Here is a 24,645-nt window from a genome sequence, read left to right as displayed (position 1 = left end):
TGTAAATCACGATGGTGCTTTAATTTATTTGCTACTACTATTATTTTGAGCGCAGCTGTATAATCTGAACCGAGTTTGACTAAATTTGACATGCATAGTTAGAATAAAAATTCTGCTATCTCTGCAAAACTTCACGTAAATGGGAGTGTAACTCTGGCCCCGTGGTCACTTGAGTGTAAATCGGGCGAAAGATATATATGGGAGCTATATCTATATCTGAACCGATTTGGCACTCTTACCGATACAGTTAAACGTACCTCTCGTGCAAAATTTGAAGCAAATCACGGGAAAACTCTGCCTTTTGATGCCCTATAAGTCCAAATCGGGCGAAAGATATATATATGGGAGCTATATCTAAATCTGAACCGATTTCAACCAAATTTGGTACACTTACCGATACTAATAAACGTACTCCTTGTCAAAATTTGAACTAAATCACGACAAAACTCTGGCTTTTGAGGCCATATAAGTGCAAATCGGACGAAAGATATATATGGGAGCCATATCTAAATCTAAACCGATTTCAATCAAATTTACCAAGCATTGGTAGAATCTCAATTCTACTCTCTGTGCAAAATTTCACGAAAATCGGTAGTAAACGTTGGTCTCTGTGGTCATATGAGTCTAAATCGGACGAAAGATATATATGGGAGCTATATCTAAATCTGAACCGATTTGGCTGATATTTTGCAAGTTTTTCGAGATTCATAAAATATTTCCTTCGTGGCGTTACATACAAATGCACAAACTTATTATACCCTGTACCACAGTAGTGGTGAAGGGTATAATGAACCGGATACCGTTATAGTTGTTTGTATAAATAAAAGACTTCAGATTATCTTAACAACTATTTAAAACTATATTTATTTAATATAAATTTGTGCGACAACCCTGCCAGCATTTCAAAGTTCCATTTCATCTTCATCGCTACCACAGACTCGTAAATGTCACTACAACCATCCTACTGTGATGGGGGCCAGCATATCATAAAGTACAAAATGTACTTCATACATGTATTTTGCCATCACTACTTTTACAAAAGCCATTTTATTTTTTGTGAAACGCCAAGCGCAACCAGCTTGTTATATTTTATTTAAATAAAAACGAAAATAAAGTTCTGAAAACATAGATTTTACGCTTAAAATTGTGAAAGGTATATTGGTGAACAATTTTTGATTTTCCAAATGGAATAAAGTGATTGTTTTTCAAATATTTTACAGACACGCTGCCTCCATCGAATAAAAACACTGGCTGATAGACGCTGCAACATGTAACTCGCTACTTGTAACTCTACCTCATCATTAATGCCAAAAATTATGTTAAATGTGATGTGATAGTGGTATAAATGTTATATTTTTAAGAATTTGTAAATAATTAATCAAATTATTAAATATCTAAACAAACGTGTTTTACTCGACCACAATGATTCTTTTACCACTATCTTAAAATGTGCTTTTTCTGATTGTTTGGAGGGTCTCTTATTGGCGTCGTTCTAAATTGATCTATAAAGGCACCTAATAATTGCACTCATGCGAAACCTTTTTGTAGTAACTTGGCGTGGTACAACTTCTCAATAGTGACGGCGCTTTTCCGACGAGTTTTTGATATCGTATATGATTGTTTTCAACGTACTGGGGATTCTCAGAAGCGCCCCCAAATTCAAAAAATGTTGGCAGGGAATGAAATAAATTTATTTTTATTAAAAAAGGCTACAGTTGAAGGCTGAACAACTCGCGAGCAACTAGTAACAGGTTGGCTGATAAGTCCCCGGTCTAACAAAGAAAAACACATTTTTTGACATTTTTTTATTATTCAACATATTTCCCTTCAAGAGCGATACAACGATTATAGCGACCTTCCAATTTTTTGATACCATTTTGGTAGTACTCCTTCGGTTTTGCCTCAAAATAGGCCTTAGTTTCGGCGATCACCTCTTCATTGCAGCCAAATTTTTTCCTTGCGAGCATCCTTTTGAGGTCTGAGAACAAGAAAAAGTCTCTGGGGGTCAGATCTGGAGAATACGGTGGGTGGGGAAGCAATTCGAAGCCCAATTCATGAATTTTTGCCATCGTTCTCAATGACTTGTGGCACGGTGCGTTGTCTTGGTGGAACAACACTTTTTTCTTCTTCATATGGGGCCGTTTTGCCACGATTTCGGCCTTCAAACGCTCCAATAACGCCATATAATAGTCACTGCTGATGGGTTTTCCCTTCTCAAGATAATCGATAAAAATTATTCCATGCGGATCCCAAAAAAAGAGGTTGTTACTTTGCAAGCGGACTTTTGAGTCTCTCCACGCTTCGGAGACGGTTCACCGGTCGCTGTCCACTCAGCCGACTGTCGATCGGACTCAGGAGTGTAGTGATGAAGCCATGTTTCATCCATTGTCACATATCGACGGAAAAACTCGAGTTAACAGCTGCAAACACCGCTCAGAATCATCAACACGTTGTTTTTGGTCAAATGAGAGCTCGCGCGGCACCCATTTTGCACAGTGCTTCCGCATATCCAAATATTGATGAATGATATGACCAACACGTTCCTTTGATATCTTTAAGGCCTCTGCTATCTCGATCAACTTAATTTTACGGTCATTCAAAATCATTTTGTGGATTTTTTTTGATGTTTTCGTCGGTAACCACCCCTTTCGTGCGTCCACTGCGTTCACCGTCCTCCGTGCTCATTTCACCACGCTTGAATTTTGCATACCAATCAATTATTGTTGATTTCCCTAGGGCAGAGTCTGGAAACTCATTATCAAGCCAAGTTTTTGCTTTCACCGTATTTTTTCCCTTCAGAAAACAGTATTTTATCAAAACACGAAATTCCTTTTTTTCACAATAACAAAAGTTGCTTCACAAAAGACGCTCTATCTCACAAACTAATTGACTTACAGACGTCAAATTTTGACACGAATCATTTGAAGGTTGGTACTTTATAAAAATAATATGCATTTAATACTAGCGACGCCATCTATGTGTCAGACCGGGGACGTATCAGCCAAATTGTTAATTGTTTTCTTCTTCGTCTGTCAGCTGAAGGGTTGCCATCTCGTTCTTTTTCAGAAGTCGGAAAGTTCGGGGCTGCCACACCGTTAATTAAGATTTGGAGCGCTTTTCCAAAAAAAAATTTTGACAGATTATACACCCATTTCTTTCGTAACGTAGATACGTAACGTATATTTAGACGTTTGGCAAAGCCGGAAATTTGGACAGTATTGATTAGGGCAGTATTGGGGATTTGCCCCCAAACTAGGGATTTCCTTTCGAGAATTCAATATAAATTTTTCAGTTCGGGATTTAATGAGGTATTTCCAGACATTTGGAACCTTTTACTAATTCACAGTTGGCCCTATACATTTATTCGTACAAAACGTCTGTGTTAGAATGATATCGTTACACATTATTATTGTGAGGAATTTTAAAAATGGGCATTTCTGGTAACGAAAACGTCTCAATATGGGCAAGAGTCACAAAAGTACTGGCAACACTGACAAGGGTACAAAGAAAGTAAATAAATATAAATAAAATCTTATTGCGATTGCAGTTACATTACATACATATTACATATAACGAAGAAATACATAATACGGGGAAACAAAATACGAAAGTCGAAATTGTCAGAGTAAAACTTTTTATGAAAATAAATGATTGGAATAATTTGGAAACATAATTGATGACATGAATATTTGTGACCTCATTTAAAAATTTGTGAAGAAAAATTTCACCAATAGGAAGAGAGTCATGCATGCAACATAATTGCTCGCATATCGGTAAATAGAAAAATTAACTTCCATATTAGTCACTGTCATAGGTCCATTGATTAGTGATATACAAATTATCGGCGATCTAATTATGTGTTGAAAAAATGTTTCCGGACGACGAAATCAATAAGGAAGCCTCCTTAAATCAGGAGGACTATATAAACAGAGACATTGTGTTGGAATGGGAGGTCAATCAGGTGGTTGAATGGGCAAAGAAAAATAAACAAACCCCTGATATTGTGAAATGTCTGCTATTGGAGCAAATAGATGGACAGGTGCTTTTATGCCTTACTGAAGAGGATGTGAGAGATTTTCGTTATCGTCTCAATTACAATTTAAAATTTGGAGAGCTTAAGAAATTATGGCATGCCATCTATAAATTACAGAGTATTCCGAATAGTTCACCAACGCCATCCATTTCCCAGCTACACAACAGTGGAGGCAGTCATATGAATTCTACAAAGCCATTGAACACAAGAAATAATATTCCACGTACTGAAGGTTCACCACATCATCACAGTCATGTTAGGAATACTTCAGGCAGTACGGCTCCACCATACATGCTTGGAAGTTGTGGTATATACCACCATAATTGTAATGGAAGAAATTATAACATTCCCTGCGGAGTTTTATTGGACTCGTACAATGATTGCGAAAGTTGTGCACCAGAAGTCTCTTCAGTATCGGATAAATGTTCTGCGAACATACCTCCAGAATTTTTCAAAACGGCTATTAGCTTAGGTAAGATGAAAAAATATACATTTTCTATACATTCAGTCAAAAATTAAAGATGGGAAATTATTTGCATTATGTTTTTGAGGGGCTAAAAACATCCTTTTTTAGCCCTCATACCTCAATGGACGCAAAGTTATCTGTTTAGCGGTGAACATACTTGACGTTAGTATGACGCTTTGTTTACTTTAAATTGCTACATACACCAGACTTAATGGTAAAAACAAAATATTTTTAAATCTCAGAATTTTAAATAGAGACAATGATGAATGACGAACATATAAGTGCGTCAGAATACATAATAAATGAATTTTTTGATAAAGGCTATTTGCATTTATATATAAAATGACGATAAAATATTTGGATGTACTTACAATACAACAATGGAAGAATCAATTACGAAATAAAACATTTGAATATTTATAAATAGAAACTATTTTGGTACAATATATCGAACAATTTACATATATATTAGCGCTGGCTTCCAATTACTTCAAATTCTAATACATTTGTTTATGTAATCCTACATTTTCAAAGAATAAAAAATCCAGTAAGTCAATTGTATTGAGCGAAATGACCGTGTACATGAGTTGTGCCTTTGTGCAATCAATTTGTTGTGTAGGTACTATAAAATAATTCTTTGTTTCATCAATTGCAATACATAAATGATAATGCAAAGCAAATTAATTTTCGTTACTCAGCAACAAACTGCAAAAGGGGTTTCAAATAAAAATTAATGCATATCACCCGTGTTTATTTTTCTAATGGAATATCAACGATTTGTACCTAATTGATACCTCATTGAAATGTTTTTTTAGGAAAATATAAAATATCAGGATTTTCAACCCACTTCTATTTTTTTAGGAAAATATAAAATATCAGGATTTTCAACCCACCTCTATTTTTTTGGTCGTTATCCCGCTGGACATTATAAATAAAAGATATAAAGATAGGTCAGCATAATGTTAATGTGCATTCTCAGAAATGGATTGTTAAATTATGAAAAGGTGTGTACAAATTTATGTTAACTGTAAAAAAAACCTAACTGGTAGGCCGAATGAATAAGCTCAACAAATATTTGGAAGCTCTTGATGCTTGAGCACCTCGAAATCAACTATATATAGACATTGTGTGAAAATTGTTTAGAACTCAAAAAACCTATGGTATCGAGTTTGAGCGTTATAACAACAAATCATAAAATAATTTATTTATTCCAAATCACTTAGGTACCTTTATAGCAGAAGAACTTTAGACGTTTACTAATTATTTATATACTATATCACCTTCTAGTTTCTAAATGACAATTTTTACTTAACTTATCAAAGTATCTTAGTTTTAATTTTATGCTATGTATGTTACTCTTTCTATGGCTTATTATTAGTTATTTTTATTTATTTATTCAACAACGTAATTTAAAAAGCCGAAACAGGCAAAATAAAACTATATTACATCTCATAATACTGAATAAAGGTGGGTATTAAGTTCGAGTTTAGCCGCTAAAATCGCTAAAGTGAAAACTAAATCAGTAAAAAAAGTCATACAATTATACAAGTTTTGTTGCAAATTTTATTATAACTTGATGGGGAATAGCCCAAAGCAAATTTTCACAAATTTTGTATTCCTTAAAGTGGATTAATTAAGAAAAGTAATCGTGAAAAAATAGCGATTTTAGCGGCTAAACTCGAACTTAATACCCACCTTAACAGAAAAAAACGTTTGCATACGGCTAGAGAAAAATATAAAATTATTCACTCTACTTAGAATATACTACTGAATTTTGCAAAGCGTAAGGCACATGAAGAGAAAACTTAAATGTAATAAAAATACAATTCGCAAATTGAGAACTCATAAATAAATAAAAATATGTAATAAAAAAAATTTGTAAAAATATGTATTTATCCTTATTTACCCTTATTTCACCCCTTATAATCATCTTGTAATTGTTTTAATCTTTTATATGTGAAAATCCTGATTTTGGGCTTATCCACGTTTACCTCCATATTTAAGAGCTCGCAGGAAAGTAAATTTCGAATATTTAAGTTATCCACGTATTATCCACCACCAATGAAGTCATTTACATCGTCCAAGTACAGAGCAAACCATTTTTGTCGCAGGACCGCAAAACCATTTTTTCCGATTTGATATTGCCATACGCATTCTGGAAATGCCATTTGCTTGGAGTTTCAGCGCTATAATGACTCCAAGCATAGATGTAATGTGGTTAAGCAATGCATTTCCGATGAAGAATTGCGTAGGCTTGATTTGTCTACCCAGTCGCTTGACCTAAATCTCATAGCGAACCTTTTTGAATATTGTAAAACTAAAAATTGGTAAAACAAGTAAAAAGCCGATGATCTCTATGTGAACCTGAACCAAAGGATATTATTGACCATTTCATCTAGCCAATGCGCAAAAATCATCAAAAGGCATCGCTATATCATGAACTACTAACATTTATTTATTTAATCAACCAACGCCCTTCTGGACAACATGTTTATAGAATTCAATCAATCAATAGGGCTCAAGTATTCCAAATAAAAACTTAACCTTTTTACTAAAACAAAACTAAAAAAGTTAAAATTAAAATCCTAAAACATATATCATTAACGGCCATTTTCATGTAGCTCCGTTAGACTTTAACTGGCAGTTAACAGAAAGTAAATTCCAAATATCTTCTCTCCGGTTAACTTTTACTGAAAATTTTTTGACAGTTAAGATCCTAACTGCCATATGGAGTATATACGCTAGATGGCAGCTATGTCCATAATACGGTTTAAAAATTCGTTAGTTAACGGAGTACTAACGGAGCTTCATGAAAATGGGCGTAAAACATATATCATTTACAAAAAAACTTAAATTGGTATTTAATATATGGGACAATTAGTATTTTTTACAAATACACTTAGTATTATTTTGAACATTTCTTCGCATGAAAGTCTTGGTCTTAATATTTTCATTATGATTACGGTTTTTTCAAATGTTTCGAACATCACTGTATATCAACAATCTTCTGCTCATTTATTTGTGTGTATATAAGTACAACAAATTTCTACTAAAAAATTGCACCTTCAAAATTGAGTTATATGTAATTTCAAATATATAAATAGTTGTTATTAATTATTGTATTCAAAATTTTCAATTAATTGTAATTATAATTGCAATTATATTTATAGAGTCTGTTTTCTTTCGGCAATTGATACAATCAACTATTAACAAAAAATTCTTAAGACTATAATGTATTGTCTTCATTGTACATAGCATATTATACAACATAATGTTTAATTTCTAAATTTTTAATTATTTATAGTAATATATGAACAAAATGTATTCGTCTTTACAGGTTATTCATTTCTAGTAACATGGATTACGTCATTTGTTATGGTTATCGTCCATGAAAGGGTGCCTGATATGAAACGTTATCCTCCACTTCCTGACATATTTCTCGATAATGTACCTCATATACCTTGGGCCTTCCATATGTGTGAAATTACTGGGACTCTTCTATTTACTATCTGGGCATGCGTTTGTATTTTTCACAAAAGTCGCATGGTGATTTTAAGAAGATTTTTTGCATTGGCTGGAACAGTATTCCTTTTACGATGTGTAACAATGTTGATAACATCATTGAGTGTTCCGGGTACCCATTTGCAATGCAATCAAAATGATTATGCTATAGATGATACATCGTGAGTGAAACATATTTTGAAATTCAATAAATTCTCTGTTTTTATAGGTTATTTTTTATGTTGTAAATTCCAGTTTAACATTAACCGAAAGTTTATATTTACGCATATCGAGGGCGTACACTATATGGAGTGGTTTGGGTATGTCTATACAAGGAGTTCGCACATGCGGAGATTACATGTTTAGTGGTCATACCGTTGCCCTGACTTTGTTGAATTTCTTCATAACGGAATGTAAGTACAATTAGGTTTTTCAAACAAATGTAATTGTATTACATAACAGATTTCTTCTTCTATTTCCTCCATATAGATACTCCACGTAATCTATACTTTTTACATACATTAAGTTGGCTGCTGAATATGTTTGGGATATTCTTCATCTTGGCGGCACATGAACATTATTCAATCGATGTTTTTGTGGCATTTTATATAACCTCGCGTTTATTTCTGTATTATCACACCTTGGCGAACAATCAAGCATTGATGCAACGTGATTCAAATCGTACTCGCATATGGTTCCCCATGTTTAGTTATTTTGAAAGTTCCGTCGACGGTATAATACCAAATGAATTCGATACAATATCAGAAATAATGGACAATCTGCTACGTTTGTTAATTGAGCTCAAGGATACTATAATGTTAACAACCTACCGTTTGTGGGTAGAGGCGCCAAATCTCAGCATATCGTCGAAGAACGTACTATTTGTGCCACGGGGACTTTTATCAGCAAGCAAGAAACAACGTAATGCTTCCACATCTACTACATTGACAACCACAACCTCAACAAAACAATCGGAATTCGGCCGAAATAATGATGAAGATGCTAACAATAGTATAGCAATGAATAGAAAAATGGAAACGCAAAAGAATATATCGTCATCATCGTTACGTGCTACAGTTACTTTGACAGAAGGTGGGATTGATACAAATACTACAGATGTTGTATTCTCAAAGACCCAAAATCAAAATACTGAAAATCTATTATTGCTAACAAATAACAATAGGCATGTTGAGAATAAAACCACAAAATTATCCTAAACGATAATTAAATGTACATACAGAGAGACGCGCAAATAGAATAATGTAGCGTAGCTGTCTGACAATATTTTTTACTCACCACTTTTCTGTTGCTCTCTTCAACAGTTTTGAACTGCCTATTATTAGTAGCTAGAGTATAAAACCCGATGCCGATTTCCGAACACCTTTTTAATATGAATACAAGAATTTTGGAACTAATTACTGAGATTGATATCAATTAACAAAAAAATTTATTTCAAAGTTTTATTTTGTAATTGAATTATCTAGGAAATAAGAATTGTTCTTCATTTTTTTGTTTTAAATTGGAACACATTTTATGAAACACAGAACATCAATTGGATTTATTCGAATAAAACTCCATTTTATGGCATTATACTTATTCTTTTGAATTGAATTGATATTGTGTGTATATATAATTTTTAAACTCCTTTAGGTTAAATCGTAGAAAATGTTTTATATCATTCCATAAATAGAACGAATGGATGTTTGAGAGAAGCCCTAGCGGCTAACTTTAATGAGTATCAAATATTATGACTGATGTTTTATAATATGTTTAAAATTAAATTCAACCTTATGTATATGTAGAGATTTTCTCAGTAAAAGGTTTTAGTTACGAACGGTACTGGTACCACGAGCGGTATCGTCGTTTTGGTTTTGTCACGCACATAAATAAACAGCAACAGTGAATCATATAAAATAAATTTGAAATACTGTACCAGTTTCCTCTTGTACCGTTTCTAAAACGAATCCCATTTCTTTTCGATTAAAGTATTATCATATTTAGCTCTATGAAACGATGTACTAAGTTGTTTATATCTTCCCCTTGGTAAAACTATGTAGTGAAAATAATAATTGAAAATTGTTGAATCTAATTCTTTGCTAACAAATTGATAATACATACATAAATTGTATATTTGGATGTATTATTACCAACGTTGTTATTAGACTATGATTAATTTTACTTTAAATTATAAGAAAATGTGTACATGAATTATTTTTGCTCTGGAAGTGAATAAAAAACGAACAAATGAGTTTTATTTATTCCAAATAAATACATGATTTTGATATTAATTTTATTACAATTGGGAACAATATGCTTAAATAGCACCGGCCCACTTTTTTTACAGCACAACCCCGTTCAGTTTATACTTTAGAAATTTCCAGTTATTTCCCTGAGTTAAAAATTAAAAAACTCCAGATTTCCAATTTCTAATCACATTGCCTTTTCACCATCTTTAAAATTAACAAATCTGCTTTTGACTATTTTATGAGTTGTCCGCATAAAAAAATTATATCATCCCCTTTTCAATTGAATGTTGACTATTCGATTTTTTTGTCGATATTTTGAGATATAAATATTCTTCTTGTTGTTGTAGAAGGTGAGGGCTAATCACGGCATTCGATATCCAATTCATAATCGTATCGGAAAAATTGTCGATACGATTAAAAGTTTTGATCACGGCATTCGATCGAAATTTGATGCAATTTTTCTAGCATTGCCGCCAACAGCATAACACGAAGCAGAACAAAATTAAATGACAAAATTAAGTTAGCGGCACAAAATCGAATGTAGAAATACACACGTTTTTGAAGATTTCAAAGTAAAAAGTAAATTGTATTGCATTATATCTTATGGACCCATATCTCTTTTTACATTCCTCTGAATTCCTTCCTAATTGGAGGATGAGATGAATATAAAATAATTCGGCGACAAATAAGGAATACAAGTGCACATTGTTATGGGTGTAAGTACATGGTTTTGAAATGGTGCGCACTGTTAGAAAGTCACCTTTGGAGGCTCAATGGACGATTTCGGCTGACGAAGGAGGCGTTCAAATGCTAAATAATTTTTGGTGACATTCTATCGCTTTGCAATTGTCTGCCGTCTTAAAACTTTTTGCCAGCGGAAGCCTTCATCATTCACTATTCTTACAAGGAGGTCCAGAAGCGTTATGTTGTCACGGAATGGTACGGTAATTGGTTGATCACAATCTCTTGGATATCGATCTAGCATGTGCACTTTATATATGGTTCTTTGCCAAGCTAGGATGCTCGCTCCCGAACTCGACTATGACCAATTTTTGTTTAAAGTTTATTGGTGTTGTATTAGCCCTAAATATTCAAAATATGTTCATTATATGTAAATTTTCTACCAATTACCAACAATTCGAACTAAAACTAATATATTTACTATTCCTATATGGCGAAAACGATGTAAAAAACAAGTGAAAAATGGTTTACCAATCGAAAAAATTGTCGACGTGGTGGGGATTCTCAGTAGTGCCGTCAATTGTTTTCGACGTGGTGGGGATTCTCAGTAGTGCCGTCAAATTCAAAAAATGTTGGCAGGGGCAGCGTGTCTGTAAAATATCTGAAAAACAATCACTTTATTCCATTTGGAAAGTAAACAATTTTTCACCAATATACCTTGTAAAATTTTAAGCGAAATAACTATGTTTTCAGCACTTCATTATCGATTTTATTCAAATAAATTATAAGAATCTAGTTGCGCTTGGTATTTCACAAAATATAAAATGGCTCTTGTAACAATAGTGATGGCAAAATACTTTCATGTACGTTTCATACGCTTCCCCCCTCACATTTGGCGATTGTGCAGTGTCACTTACAAGTCTGTGGTAGCGATGAGGATGAAATGGAACTTTGAAATGCTGGCAGGGTAATTGCAAGATGCTACTCTACTTTTTAGTGCAATCGCAGCACAGTCGTGGCATAAATTTTACAACAGAATTCGAAACCTTTTTTCTTTTTTACGAAACAACCAAAAAATGTCGTATTCCGGGCAAAATGTGAAAAAATGGCCATATTTCACAAGAAAAAAAAACACCATTAGTTTATTACCTCTCATGGGATCACACGTCCCAAACAGCTTTTCATAGAAATAAAGTTTGATTTTTTCAAGTAATCTAATCGTATTCGTCGCCTCTGTTCATAATTACCAAATAAACACCGAGCCGAAAACGTCGGGCGTTAAAAAGCGTTGACGACAACAGCAAAAAATGATGAGTTTGTCTCCGGCACAAATTCGAAATAATTTGCCAGAGTGCGCATATGCTTCGTAATCAATGTGATCGTCGACAATTAGTTTAAAAATGAAACAACCACTAATTAAATAATCCAATATTTCATGTTTGTTATTGCTTCTAAAAAAGTTAATAAATATTGCTTAAAGATGTAGTTGGTTTCAATTAAATTCCTTTGTTTCTTCGGATAATGCTAATTGTAATCTATGCTTAAATATCTAAAATAAATACTTCAGATTTTATTTTGCTTTGCATGGAGTAGTCGTCAAACGGACGTTTTACATAAAGTATGTACAAAAATGGTCGATCACTACTCTAGCTGGGGTATGTAGAACTAAAAATTATCTTACAACTATTAAAAGTAATATTACAATTTAAATTCTAAAATAAATAATGAGAATGATTTAAATATATACATTGGATGTATAAAGTCGATGATTGTGATTTGATGGATGTAATACAATGTTCGATTATTTTACATAGTTTTATTTAAACAACGGTCCTTGTCATCTAAAGCTAATGCCACATTTTTTACTGATTTGTGGTGTATGAATTGATGCAATGGAAAGCAATAAGGGCACATCGTTTTCAGAGAGATTTAGAGCTGTAGTTACAGCACTCAAAGAACAAAAGTCAGTTTCCAATAGAAATGCCGCTAATGTTTCCGAATGCAGATATATTTCCTGCAGTTTTGATTCCATAAAAGATAGACACTGTAACAAAATAGAGAATTATTTACATACAACAAAGTTCACACGTTTATAATAGTAATTTAGTAATGTACCTCATAAGCAGATATACCGGCACTATTCATGATTTGAACAGTTTCAAGCATTGATGAGACCAATTGAGACATGCCCACTGGAGCACTTTGTCCGCCGGCGTATGGGAAATGTTGGGTTTGTGATGAAATGAGTTTTACATCCCATTTTTCCATATCAGCAATAATGGCAATGTTTTCGGCGGGCAGTGATATTAAAGAAGCGGAATGAGCGGCCAGCGCCAGATCTTCTCGCAGATTTATTTCCCATTTGGAAGGAGAGGCATACGTACCCTAAAAAGAGAAATGAGAAATAATAAGAAAAACATATTTGTGCATATGCCTAACAAGCAATATAAGTGTTAATTTAACAGATTGCACCATATTATACTCGGTTTGTTAGCCATTCCTTTAAGTATGCATTTATTTCAGTCAATGCTTTGAACAATGTGATTCTATGTTTCCATAATATTAAACAAAATGTAAAGGTCTTCGTTTATATCTTTTCACATATATTTCGAAAGTTTGCTGCGAAAATCGAATATAGTACCGACCTTTATGAAAGTCTTAGTGGATCTTGACCATGACATAAATAGTCGATTTATCTAACATGAAAAAAACAAAACTTTCTTACTTTTCAATTGAATATCAGTCGGCTCAATAACGGTGTACGTACTATATGACACAAAATTGTAGCGGTTCGTGAAATATTCATATCTCGTAAGTATCGAGTGACAAGTCAGTGATTCTCGAAAACAATATGTGCGGAGGATTTTTAGAAATCCCTTAGCCCACGAACATTTTCACTCTGAGTCACGATAATTTTCTTGACTCACAATAATAGATTCCCTTTCTGCCTGATGGAATTTGTATGGGTGTTGTGTATACACTTTAGTTAATGACAACATATTCCCTCATAGCATCGAAAATCTAATCGAACTCTATTTATTATATAAAATAACCAAGCCTTTAGGCCTTTAAAAAAATTGTGGTTTTACAAAAAAAACTACAAAAGTAACTTTAAAAATATAAAAATTTTACCAAAAATAACTAAATAAAAATTTGTAAAAAAAACTAGCAATAATAAATTATAAAAGAGAAAATAAAGAATAGATACATGTTTTTTTTTTTAATTAGATAACGATTTGACACCAAACATATGTCTAATAAGCTCACCTGCAATACCATATCCGGTATATAATGGTCATTAACATTCAAGAACAATGAAGGAATGAAGCCAACGGGTAACTTCATATCGCCCGTTAGTTCATCATCCTGCGGAAACTCCTTAATAGGGGGTATAGGCAAGTGTAACAGATGCATAGCTTCATTGACTGCCGCACATTTTGCAGCGACTGATGACACAGAACCACGTTGTGACGAACACTTTCTATGGTTCGCGTTGAAGGTTGCTTTCTTGTAACCATCTGCAGTTCGCGTTGTAGCTGCATCAACAATATCTTCACTTTCGTCATTATTTGCACTTATTTCCACTGTTTGTTGATCACTCGCCGATATTAATGTTTGCACAGATGCCTGCGAACTGACCGAGGTTAACGTTGTTGCTGTTGTCGATGTAGATGCAGTTGCAGTAGTTTTTCCAAGTAATGTTGGCGAAGTTCCACGTTTATTGAGAAATCCATGAACTTCATCTATTTCAAATTCTAACTCAGTAGCATTGGATGGCGTCTGATATGCGTTTAGGAGACCTTTGCATACTAAACAAGAAGTGGAGGGGGTGCTGGTGGTTGTGGTGTGTGTTTGTGGGAATGTTCCATTTGTTATTTGATTTTCAGCTGTCGACGCTGTAGTACTATAGGTTGCTGTTTGTGGGCTATTTTGAGTTTCCAATTTTGAACATTTGTCCATTAGTAAGTCGTAGTTGGTCATGAGGAGATTTTTGCTTTTCATGTAGTTTGTCACAATCTGGGGATACTGTTCAAAGTTAAATTTAACTCCAGAATGCTTTTTCAATTGCTGGTGCGGGTTAGGATTTAAGATGCTACTTCCGGTGCCTGTAGTCGACTTGTCAGACGTAGGATGATTGTACAGTTGTTGGTGCAAAGGACACAAAAACTCTTCTGATTGGGCCGTTGTTTGACCATCAGTTGGTGTTGTTAATGCATTCGTGCTCAAATCTTCTGTACTCTTCTTAATGTTCACCAGTGGTTCATTGTCACCCAAAACAAATAGCACGCCCTTGCCATCATCTTTGGTGCGACAAATACCGTGCTCCCGTTCAATCAATTTTTGGCAAAAATCAAAATGTATTTGTTCTTCCAAGCTGACGTTTTCTTTAACTGGTTCAATGCCCCATGTCATGGGACAATCACTTTTCCCCATGCTGTTCTGGGTTATCAGATCTGATAATGACAAATGCGTAGTTTTCGCTTTTTCTCCGCTCAGTTGTTCTTCCCCAGGCTTCTGTTTTTGGTCGACAGATTCTTGTAAGGGTTTCTGGATTTTGTTTACTTCGGTTAGACTTAGACCTTCTTTAACATCACCAGCAGTCATACTCCAAAAGAATGGTTTCTTTGGCTTTCCCTGATTATTATAAACTAACGAAGTTTCTTTTGCACTGCTAGTGTTGGGTATGGGTTCGATTTCTATGGCTTCCATTACGCAATCTTCATCCACAGCCAATGTGGGATCCTCGACAATTAATTCTACATTATCAGGTGTGGTTAAAGTAAGACGAATTCTCCCATCACTTTTACTATTACTGGCTTTTTGTTTTGCCTGCTGATATTGAGGCAAAGAGTTTTTCTCTATTCCAGTGTCCATGAGATAATTACCAATTCGCAATTCTTGCTGAACAAATCGGGAATCTCTAAATGCTAACACTGTGGGAATTTCGTTCTTTTTATATGTGCGAATAGCCTCGTCGTCGTCTTCTCCATACTCCTCATCTTTTTCATAAATTCCAAAATCAATGCCGTCTTGTAAGCCACTAAGATTTTGCTTGCAAGTCTGAGTTCTACTTAACGTTTTCCCTCCACTCCCTTGCGCCAACAAACCCATTGATTCTCCACTACGAAGACATTTTCCGAGGAGGGTAGACTTTTTGAAAGTTTCATTTTTAGTTTGTGCCACAATATCATTGACGGTTTCCTTGCAAAAGTCCTCTTTTTTGGAAGACCTACGCACTTCGCCACATCTAATGAAATAGGTAAGGACATTCAATAATCTTTCTATGGACAACTTCTCCGTTCCATATATAACAGTCCGTGCAATCTTGGGCGGTATTCCAATAGCCCCGAACAAATCACCCATTTGGGCCCACAAAGCATTATACGGATGCTTATGCGACACTTGAAGCAATTTTGCTCGTTGTTCAATTGCTGCAGTGGATGATGACGAACTAAATGGTGAGACGGTGGGCACCCAACCTAAGTGATGAGTCAGTATGGCAGTCAACATGGTACTTATGAAACTGAAAGAAGAAACCATTATTAGTTCCCAAGTCCACACAATGGATTGTGGTGCACAGTACTTACAAATTTGTATCTTTGGTATCGGCAAAAGAAAGCAACCAACACAATTCCTTTATGAAACGTTCGGCCACATTTTTTGAGTACTTGCTACCACTCGTTGTTATACTCAACCATACGGGACACTTAATACGTGGCGCCGTGAATAAATCAAGAAACCACTGCTGAGTATCCTGCCATATTTGAAACATAATTTGCAAAAACTGGTTGTGATGAATGTATGCCCTTTCGGTGCTTGCTCTTAAACGGCTCAACATGCTCTCGAAGAGCGCTATGTGCTCACTGCAAAATAATTCCATTTCTTCCTCAAATGATTCACTCATAGTAATGCACACTGCTAGACCAAGCTTAGCTCTTCTCGATATTGACTTCATATTGCTGGAAACTTCCCGCCGTCGACCCATTTCTGGATTACTACGAGATTCGTTAGCGGCATAGCTAGTCCTACGGTAATTTACTCCTAAATTAAGTCCTTCACTACCACCAGCGCCGCAACCGGTTTGGTTCAACATAACATTGGTGTAGTTGTCCGTGACGAAGCCAATTAGGTCGTTCATGGAATTTTCATTTTCAAATGACGTCACAATATTTCGGGATATTCTTCTTTGTAGGCTACCATCACTGGAGAGTCTCATGCCATTTACACTCCCTAAATTGCTGCTGGGGTAAAAATTCGAATCGATGCTACTTTTACGTACGCGTTCCGATTGCTCAGATATCACAGATCCTAAACTGCTACGAGTTGAATATTGATAAGACGCTGACCATTGATCACATGATGAATGCCCACCTCCACGACTCATTGCCGAATAACCAGAATCATTACCAGTACTGTGGGTTGAGGAAAACCGATGGCCACTGTCTGCTGCACTTTCACTGCTAGTCAAAATCGATTGCTGGTCTATGGAGGGTACATCAAGGGGTGACGAAACGGATGTACTGAGATCACTATGTGTTAGACTTTGTCTTCGTCCAATGCCTACAGAAAAGGGCAGAGAGAAGGAACCCATTGATAAGCCATCTATTGAACCATGTTCACTACATATTGAGGTGCGCGGGGTAGCAAGGCTATTTGTAGATAGTGTGGAATATGGAGAATGACCATTGGTCTGCCTGACAGGTGTCAGAAAAACTTGCGAACATAGCAGTCTTGATGGGGGCTCTAGCCAATGCACTTTTAACGACGTACCTCTAAATGACATGGCCAGGGCGCCAAATACCATTTCTCCAATACTGGTAATATCAGTGGTATTCGGCCTATTGTGCTAACAAATAAAAAAGAAGAAAGTTACTCGAAATATTTTCGTTTGAGAGTTTACCATTGCATTACTTACTTTGTAACCATACTCATCACAAACATCAATAAATCCTCCATTAGAATGTCCTTTATTCGCAGTAGTAGATGAATTCCGTAATTTATCAGCTAACAGTGATTCCTTATGATTGTTATTCAAATTATTGGACGAATTCTGCTGTTGTACCGTAAACGATGACAATGTAGACTTGACCACATTTTGTTTCGATGAATTATTGCCATTTTTTTCTTTCAGATACACTTTTTCCAAGGCATTTGAATCAAACAGCAAACGCCTGCCACGTGTATCACACTCCCTATAGACCAATATGCGTACTTGACTTCCATCAAATGGAAACTGACTGGAAAATAGCAAAAAGATATAATGTTAATATAAAATAAAATAGGCAATGATGTAATAAAGCTCCTTAATGCTAACAAACGCATACATCTGAAAGTTCGACCGTTCAAAAAAAAAAAAAAAATGTCGAAGCCTCTCGTCTGTGGGCTTTTAACTTTGATGTTGACCAAAATCGACTAATCGTCTTTTAACGAAAAAGTCGAAACATGGGCGTTCATGAAAAGGGAATATGATGTAAATACTTCTAGATGATATCTTCTCCAGCGTAACAACTTCCTCTTCGATTTACCAACAATCCCAGCAAAAAAAAATTCAGCTGTAATAGTTTAGTTACGCTTCTTGGGATACAATAAAGCAGTGCTTCCACACTGTATGTGTAGGTGACAATAAATTCGTTTACGTTATTGCAACCAATACATGCAGCATAAATGCATGAAACGTAGTGCTGTTCCTCATACCAACAATGCTATAAAATATACAACTCAAGATTGTACACTTACGATAAATCCTGCTAAATCGAGCACCTTTTTGACATGTATAGACCGTACTAATGTAAGCCAGTAAACGCAAAATCATTTAATGCAGAATTTTTGAATGTAAAAATTGCTATAAAATAAGCTACTGATTTGCGATTGCCGTAGATTGATTCGGGTGCACTAACGTAAAGCAGAGAGCGATAAGTCATTTCGTGCTGATTTTCGCATGAAAATGATGATGAAAAATAATCAAAAACAAGTAAGGAAAGTCTAAAGTCGGGCGGGGCCGACTATATTATACCCTGCACCACTTCGTAGATCTAAATTTTCGATACCATATCACATCCGTCAAATGTGTTGGGGGCTATATAAAAATGTTTGTCCCAAATACATACATTTAAATATCACTCGATCTCGACAGAATTTGATAGACTTCTACAAAATCTATAGACTCAAAATTTAAGTCGGCTAATGCACTAGGGTGGAACACAATGTTAGTAACAAAATATGGGAAACGTTTAAATCTGAAGCAATTTTAAGGAAACTCCGAAAAAGTTTATTTATGATTTATCGCTCGATATATATATGTATTAGAAGTTTAGGAAAATTAGAGTCATTTTTACAACTTTTCGACTAAGCAGTGGCGATTTAACAAGGAAAATGTTGGTATTTTGACCATTTTTGTCGAAATCAGAAAAACATATATATGGGAGCAATATCTAAATCTGAACCGATTTTAATCAAATTTGGCACAAAAAATTTCAACCAAATTGGGCCAAAACTCTGGCTTCTGGGGCCATATAACTCCATATCGGGCGAAAAATATATATGGAAGCTATATCTAAATCTGAACCGATTCAATCAAAATTACATATACAGACAGACGGACGGACAGACAGACAGACGGACATCGCTAAATCGACTCAGAATTTAATTCTAAGCCGATCGGTATACTAAAAGATGGGTCTATGACCACTATTTCTTGGCGTTACATACAAATGCACAAACTTATTATACCCTGTACCACAGTAGTGGTGAAGGGTATAAAAATTGGAAGTTGTCCCACAAACATTTCTTTTAAAGCGCATCCCAGAACCCCCCATCAAGTTTTTTCCAGTTCCTCTTGGAGAAGTCCATAAAAAGTTCTTTTAAAGCGCAAAAAAGAATAGAAAGGAAAAAAAAAGTAAAAAAATAATAAAAAAAATCGTCTCCCCTGGGATTTGAACCTGTGCCGTTTGACTTTTTCACTTCCATGGAAGTTCTTTTGAGAAGATTTTGCAAATTACGATAATTTTTAATTGTTTGTTGATTTTTAATGGAAAAAATATATTTATGCAAAAATATATGTCAAAAACAAAATAAAATCAATGTACATATAACATAAAAAAAATAATTTTTTAGAAAAATATTTATTGTGATACTTGGTTGATAGTTTTGCTGCAAGAGGATGCTGATGAGGAATGTGGTAATTCCGAAACAGCTGTACATCCATCCATCTTGCAGTCTATAGGGTTTTGCCCAAATAAATTTGACAAGCATACTTTTCCTCTGTTGGTTAAGCTACACTTGTAGTTTAGTCAATGCATGGTTTTAAGCTGATATCAAGAACAACAATAAAAATATTTAATAAAAAATTTTCCGCTGGTGAGATTTGAACCAGAACATCTCAGGATGTAGTTAGAATGTAATGCCGTGGTGTCATATTAGGTTCATGTCACAAACATTTGAATAGACGTTTTGATGCATCGTGTTCAATGGCGTTTGTGGTTGAGTGTGCTAAAGCGTTCTGTTATGGTGCCACCAGACCCAGGTTCAACCTCTGGTGGAAGCGAACAAGTTTTTCAATTAGTAAAAATTAGATAATAAGAAAATAAGTGTAAAAAAATACTAATAAAATTAAAAAGTGAAATTGAAAACAAAAATTTTTTTTTAGTTTTTTTAAATTTCTTCATCCAAATGAACTTCCAAGGCACAACTTCTAAAGCAATGCAAAGAATCCAAAAATGGAGTACTTCTGTCCTATGACAAGTCCATGTAAAATTCATTGGATATGATCCAAGTTTGCACTACTTCCGGATCACAAATTGGGGATCCAAACTACTTTTTTGGAATTCTATAAGGACTGTTAACATAACTAGTGAAAATGTAGCTGTTTAGTACAGATTTCCAATTTATGTCATAAGCAACATCTTACGAGTAAAAAAGACAACTTTCCTTGTACGTGTGTTGATACAACACTTGATCTGTACGCAGCAAAAACTCCTATTACCACGTATGAGTATAGTAGGTAAGCCTGCGCAAAATTAGGTAACAACTTCCTCTTCGATTTACCAACAATCCCAGCAAAAAAAAATTCAGCTGTAATAGTTTAGTTACGCTTCTTGGGGTACAATAAAGCAGTGCTTCCACACTGTATGTGTAGGTGACAATAAATTCGTTTACGTTATTGCAACCAATACATGCAGCATAAATGCATGAAACGTAGTGCTGTTCCTCATACCAACAATGCTATAAAATATACAACTCAAGATTGTACACTTACGATAAATCCTGCTAAATCGAGCACCTTTTTGACATGTATAGACTGTACTAATGTAAGCCAGTAAACGCAAAATCATTTAATGCAGAATTTTTGAATGTAAAAATTGCTATAAAATAAGCTACTGATTTGCGATTGCCGTAGATTGATTCGGGTGCTCTAACGTAAAGCAGAGAGCGATGTCATTTCGTGCTGATTTTCAGCATGCAAATGATGATGAAAAATAATGAAAAAAAAAATCAGAACCATCTGAATCATTATTGGAAGGATAAAGGAATAGATAAAATACTTGAAATATTTTTTCTCTATTTTTGCAGGATTAAAGTCGAAGCTTAATTTCCATAACTTCATCTTCCAAAGATGTAGCAAAATACATTTCACTCAAATGCCGAATATTTCATTTTGTTATGGCAAAATATCCCCCCTCACACACACACACACACACACACACACTCAATAATAGGACCGAGCGCATCAATGGAAAAAATAAACTTTACATTCGAGAACAATAAGATGGACAATACATAAAAAATATTTTTTCAAGTACAAACACTACGTCATTTGGAATTATAAGTGGTTGCTCTTACTCTTAATGATAACCAAACAGAAGATAATGAATTTATTGTCCATGCAACAATTTCGTATTTTGCTATCATTGCAAATTCTTTGTTTGTGGCGATTACGACAATTGTTATTTTCTGCGACACGTCGAATCAATAATGTCACCAATGGGCAACGCCACCATCTGTTTAGCATATATCACCACTCATTTTTGTCAATATTCCGATTCTTCGCCTCTATTATGTTTCTGGCAAAGAAGCGTCAATACGAAAGGCACACTGACGGTATAGTTCATTCATGCAAAATGTTTTCAATCATTCTTTTCTTTGACCATGTTTTTTGTGTTGTTTTGTCTTTGACGTGAGTAATGCCACTCACGTGCTTTCTAAATATAGATCTTATCTCTAAATGATGTGTATACAGTGCTTTCACTCACACCGATTGGACATTCATAAAAAATAAATAAAGAGCTCTTGCGAAAACGATTTCTCGGTCACGGACACCAACCACGTAAAGCTTTGTGTTGCAAAGTATTTGAGGAGTACCTATAAATTTACGATAGTCTAGAGCTATTAAATTATGATCTATTAATCATTTTTATAGCGGTGAGTAGTGAAATAGTATGCACATGCCTTTATTATCCGTTTGTGGTATGAATATCCATCTAATTATTTGTTGTTAACAATAATTTTATCAACTGAATTCCGAAGATTTTTTTGTATTGAAATGCAATTGCTCATAAACTTAATGTTTTATGAAATACTGTTATATGAAATACATTAGCTAATAAATTAAAATTATTAAAATCGGATTTACTTTTGTCTGAAATCCGGCAGAGGTTGTTAAAAAAGAGAAGATAAATTAACTGTGGTCGCTTATCTATCCAGTAAATATAGGTAATAAATTTTTGATGAATGATATTATTAACATTCCATGAATTTAAATTGCAGATCAACCGTTAGAACAATTTTCTATATTATTAAATCTTCTTATTTATTCAATAAAGAAGATACTACTACAAAGCAGTAAACTAGAAAAAACAATTTTGCAGAATCATTGATTTTGCTTTACATGAAGATTAAGAAAGTTTTTAGATGTTCACATGCAAAATTTTCGGGTGTGTAAGATCCCTGTGCCAATACTCTATTATACAGTTTAGAGATTAATAAGTGCTAATTGTATGGTCATCATGTATATATAGAACTTGCAAAAAGTTCGAAATTAACACAATAAACAAAAAGTCACGGATAACTGGCAAAAAGTCATCGGGTTCACAGTGTTTCATTGGAGATCACAAGTTTCTCATTTGAAATTTTTCAATTCAGAATAAAATAACCTGAATTTGAGAACAAGAATAGAAGCTGAGTTTAGACAAATATTTACACTGATAAAAATTTTGAATTTAATAAACATATTTACAATTTTACTACAATTATATATTGCAGATAAGAGTACACATTTAATTGTAATGAAAATTCATAATTATGAAGAAAATTTTCTTCTAGTGTTGAGTTTTTAAAAATGTCATAAAATCAAGCAATCTTTTCGATAATAATTAGGTTTTTTTAGTAATATACATAAAATAAATTTCATAGAAATTATTTCTTTAGTTCTAGCTCTCATATATGTATATGTATCCCATTTGATATGAACATATATAGACAACTCTGACGTACCTAACATTTTACCCAGATATTGAAATGAATTAAGTATGCTTATTTCAGTTCAAATCGGCTCATATTTAGTTTTGTTATATGCATAGCATGATATGCATTTATATGACCACAAAGTCCAAATATTCACTCCGATCCGAAATTGGCGCATGACTAGAGAGGACATTATTTCTGACATGTATACCGATATGAAGTGAGTGTCAAGATACAAATGTCTCGTGAACGAGCCCTTATTTTTTTTTTTTGAGTTTTTGCTATCATACCGGTCAGATGTACCGGTATGCATTTTTGCGATTTATATGGGGGCTATATAAAATTATGAACCTATATGGTCCAATTTTGTGTGATTAGTACCAAATTTTAGCAAGATCAAAAGATATTTGCTTATCCAGGAAGAAGTAAAATCTGGGGATCAGTTTATCTGGGCGCTATATATAATTATGGACCGATATGGACCACTTTTAGCATGGTTGTTAGCGACCATATAAATATTAACACAACGTACCAAATTTCAGCCCAATCGGATGAAATTTGCGTCTCCAAAGGCATCGGAGGTCAAATCTGTAGATAGGTTTATAGGGGGGCTATATACAATTTTTACTAACACCGCGTACCAAATTTCAACCAGATCTGATGAAATATTGCTCCTCTTAGAGCCTCCGAAAGCCAAATCTGGAATCGGTTTATATGGGGGCTATACGTAAACGTGGTCCATTTGCAATACCATCCGACCTACATCAATAATAACGACTTGTGCCAAGTTGTTTCGTTCGGAAGTTAGCTTGATTTCCACAGACGGACGGATAGCCGGGCATATGGTGATCATGCTCTATCAGAAGCAACATGCAAAAGATGGTTTCAACGTTTCAGAAATAATGACCGCCAAAAACGTATGAAGACGCCGAATTGTATGGAGATGACACTTTGAGTCAAAAGCAAATGGCAGCAATATGAAATGTTGCACAACAAACAATTTCGACCGTTTAAAAGCTATGGGAAAGATCCAAAAGTGTGGAAAATGGGTGCCACATGAAAAAACTCTCATTTCATACCGGTATACCTGGTATATATCTAACACGATCGATTAGGGTTTGGTTTATACGTACATCCACATGTGGTTTTCCATTGTGCGTATTTTTACTAATTATTTGTACATGCCTTTTTCCAAGAGATAAAGTGTTTTTTGTTCTACTATTTGTAATTCAGTCACAATGTTTGAACGAGATGAATTC

At 34.4% G+C, this 24,645-nt stretch overlaps 2 protein-coding genes and 2 long non-coding RNA genes across 5 annotated transcripts in view; 2 read left to right on the top strand and 2 right to left on the bottom strand.

Moving 5' to 3' along the window:
* The first annotated feature begins 894 nt into the window (after positions 1-894).
* On the top strand, positions 895-1,403 carry LOC142236675 (uncharacterized). The gene is made up of 2 exons (XR_012722149.1): positions 895-1,153; positions 1,221-1,403. It is a non-coding gene; the product is annotated as an uncharacterized LOC142236675 (long non-coding RNA).
* Positions 1,404-3,486: 2,083 nt separating this feature from the next.
* Positions 3,487-10,269, top strand: SMSr (Sphingomyelin synthase related). The gene is made up of 4 exons (XM_075304001.1): positions 3,487-4,505; positions 7,837-8,182; positions 8,256-8,413; positions 8,490-10,269. Exons 1-4 carry the CDS (start codon positions 3,869-3,871, stop codon positions 9,215-9,217), a joined length of 1,869 nt encoding a protein of 622 aa, XP_075160116.1. The 5' UTR covers positions 3,487-3,868; the 3' UTR covers positions 9,218-10,269.
* On the bottom strand, positions 6,932-8,969 carry LOC142233176 (uncharacterized). The gene is made up of 2 exons (XR_012721343.1): positions 8,831-8,969; positions 6,932-8,779 (listed from the first exon to the last, which is right to left on the bottom strand). It is a non-coding gene; the product is annotated as an uncharacterized LOC142233176 (long non-coding RNA).
* A 2,074-nt stretch (positions 10,270-12,343) lies between the features above and the next one.
* The window catches only part of LOC142236853 (uncharacterized), a 59,349-nt gene continuing 47,047 nt past the window's right edge, over positions 12,344-24,645 (bottom strand). For both annotated transcript variants that reach the window (XM_075308134.1, XM_075308135.1), the window contains exons 2-6: positions 17,844-18,165; positions 16,516-17,774; positions 14,195-16,451; positions 13,043-13,312; positions 12,344-12,971 (exon numbers count right to left, since the gene is read on the bottom strand). In XM_075308134.1, the coding sequence (XP_075164249.1) occupies positions 12,765-12,971; positions 13,043-13,312; positions 14,195-16,451; positions 16,516-17,774; positions 17,844-18,165 (4,315 nt within the window). In that variant the 3' untranslated portion in view covers positions 12,344-12,764. The remainder of the gene's footprint in view (positions 12,972-13,042; positions 13,313-14,194; positions 16,452-16,515; positions 17,775-17,843; positions 18,166-24,645) is intronic.

This window comes from Haematobia irritans, chromosome 4, assembly GCF_050003625.1.
Source record: "Haematobia irritans isolate KBUSLIRL chromosome 4, ASM5000362v1, whole genome shotgun sequence".
Lineage (NCBI taxonomy): Eukaryota > Metazoa > Arthropoda > Insecta > Diptera > Muscidae > Haematobia > Haematobia irritans.
This window is presented reverse-complemented; position numbering and strand designations above follow the sequence as displayed.

Bases quoted from the DNA above. Each gene is read 5' to 3' on its own strand.
- SMSr (XM_075304001.1), top strand. From the start codon at position 3,869: ATGTTTCCGGACGACGAAATCAATAAGGAAGCCTCCTTAAATCAGGAG. The intron at 8,183-8,255 runs GTGAGTGAAACA...TGTAAATTCCAG, and splicing joins TATGCTATAGATGATACATC to TTTAACATTAACCGAAAGTT. The intron at 8,414-8,489 runs GTAAGTACAATT...TCCTCCATATAG, and splicing joins GAATTTCTTCATAACGGAAT to ATACTCCACGTAATCTATAC.